A 2,437-nucleotide genomic window follows, 5' to 3' on the forward strand; every position below is an offset into this window, starting at 1 on the left:
TAGACGACGAAGAATTATCACTTACAAACACCGAAAAAGAAATGAGAGAAGGAAATGACCACTTGGCTGAAGCCACAAACCGTTGCTCATTACACCCAAACGTCATCGAACAATCACTTTAATCGAACGTATTACATTTTTTTTCTTTTTTTAGCGATCATTAACCGCTCTCCAAACATTACTCGAAAATGACTCAACCGATACTGCAACGGTGCAACATGTGTAGTAATTACCTTCGTGAGTGTAACAGTCGTCAGTTGAAGCACAGCCTTTGTATAAGGGTCACTAATCATCGGCGGCGCTAATTGGTAGTTAACTAAAAGGATTATGAGGGATTATGCGAAAAATTCTTACCCGATTGCAAAATAAACTCATATATTGGTGATTAGCTTTTGGCGGCGCATTATGTTGAATATAATGTGGTAGCGTTCTCGTAAAGCAATTTTGGAGACCCGCGTTCAAATCCCTCTCCGCCAGTGGATGGCAACCCCGGCCATTCCTTGCACACAGAGGGTCATTTAGAATATAAGAATATAAGAATAACCACAAATGAAATTAAATTATAATTATAATTGATAGAAAATGAATTCCCTAAAAAAATTATGATTTTCTCTTAATGTTTTATGGTAGTTAAATGTATCTTGGGTCTGTGCCCTCTGAGCGTTTTCTAGTTATCAGAGACTTGATAATAATATCTAATTAATTATTATTAAGATTATTATTATTAAGATTATTATTATTGTTATTATTATTGTTATTATCCTTATTATTATTATTATTATTATTATTATTATTATTATTATTATTATTGTTATTATTATTATTGTTATTATCATATTGATTAGGTTTCCATATGATTTCATACTTTCTATATTTATAATTGATTATATCATATACAAATTATACTACTACATCACTACAAACTGATCATACTATTAAATAACTATATATTGCTTATGACACCGCAAACTGAATCCCCCCCCCCCCCGGCGCAGACCCTGACGCTGAGCGACAACCCGCGCGCCAACGGCAACGACGGCGACCAGCGCTTCACCATGGACGACGTCAGCTTCCGGAACATGGTCAACCTCAAGACGATCACCTTAAATCAGGTCCGTCGTCCTTGAAGGTTGCTGTTGTTGTTGTTGTTGTTGTTTGTGTTGTTGTTGTTGTTGTTGTTGTTGTTGTTGTGTGTGTGTGTGTGTGTGTGTGTGTGTGTGTGTGTGTGTGTGTGTGTGTGTGTGTGTGTGTGTGTGTGTGTGTGTGTGTTTGTGTGTGTGTGTGTGTGTGTGTGTGTGTGTGTGTGTGTGCGTGTGTGTGTGTGTGCGTGTGTGCGGGTGTGTGTGTGTGTACCTTATACATGTAAATCGCTTTTTCATTCGTGTTTTTCCTATTACTATTATTATTATTATCATTATTATTATTATTATTATTATTATTATTATTATTATTATTATCATCATCATTGTTTATATATATATTATTATTATTATTATTATTACTATTATTTTTTTATCATTATTATTTCTATCATTATTATTATTATGTTATTATTATCGTTATTATTATTATCATTATCAATGCATTACTACTATTAACATTATTATTACTATTACTATCATCATCATCATCATCATCATCATCATCATCATCATCATTATTATCATTATCATCATTATTATTAATCAACAGGTCATAATGGAAAAGATAGAGAGCTCTTACTTCAATGACCTGTACAATCTCGAGGAACTTTTTCTAACGGGATGTGGCATAAAAACCATCGAAAACTTCAGCTTCATGTAAGTAAAAGTCTCTTGATAAGAATAATTGCACTGATAAGATATGCAGTGATAATTAAAATGACTAATACTGGGATTCATTTTAGTGATATATCAATGAAGGTTAAGTAGTGATAAGGAATTCGTGTGTTGTCATGTTAGAGGTATGCGACTGCCTTTATAAACTGGGATGTTTCTCTCAATGGTAGAAAATCGAATTTCGGAATGGATCAGGTCTGAATTATTGAGATACATACATAGAGGAAGAGATAGATAAAGAGAGAGGAAGAGAGGAGAGAGAGGAAGAGAGAGGGGGGAGAGAGAGGAAGAGAGAGGGGAGGAGAGAGAGGAAGAGAGAGGGGGGGAGGGAGAGGGGGAGAGAGAGTGAGAGAGAAAGAGTGAGTGAGAGAGGGGTGGAGAGAGAGAGGGGGAGAGAGGGAGAGAGAGAGAGGGGAAGAGAGAGAGGGAGAGAGGAGAGGGAAGAGGAGAGAGAAAATGGGAGAGAATGAATAGAAGAGAGAAAGGACGAGAAAGAGAGAAAATGGAGGAGAGAGAGTGATAGAGAGAGAATGGAAGAGATAGAGATAGAAGGAAAATGGGAGAGAGAGGGATAATGAGAGAGAGAGAGATAGAGAGGGAGAGAGAGAGAGAGAGAGAGA

The 2,437-nt window shown here is 36.2% G+C and overlaps 1 protein-coding gene across 1 annotated transcript in view; it reads left to right on the plus strand.

Annotated features, from left to right (window-relative positions):
• The window catches only part of LOC119578915 (toll-like receptor 13), a gene marked incomplete in the record, with an annotated part of 36,811 nt that overhangs the window by 22,465 nt on the left and 11,909 nt on the right, over nt 1-2,437 (plus strand). Inside the window, 2 exon segments of the mRNA XM_037926589.1 lie at nt 996-1,112; nt 1,693-1,799. Of these exon segments, the coding sequence (XP_037782517.1) occupies nt 996-1,112; nt 1,693-1,799 (224 nt within the window).

The sequence above is a fragment of the Penaeus monodon genome, chromosome 11 (assembly GCF_015228065.2).
Source record: "Penaeus monodon isolate SGIC_2016 chromosome 11, NSTDA_Pmon_1, whole genome shotgun sequence".
Taxonomy (NCBI): Eukaryota; Metazoa; Arthropoda; class Malacostraca; order Decapoda; family Penaeidae; genus Penaeus; species Penaeus monodon.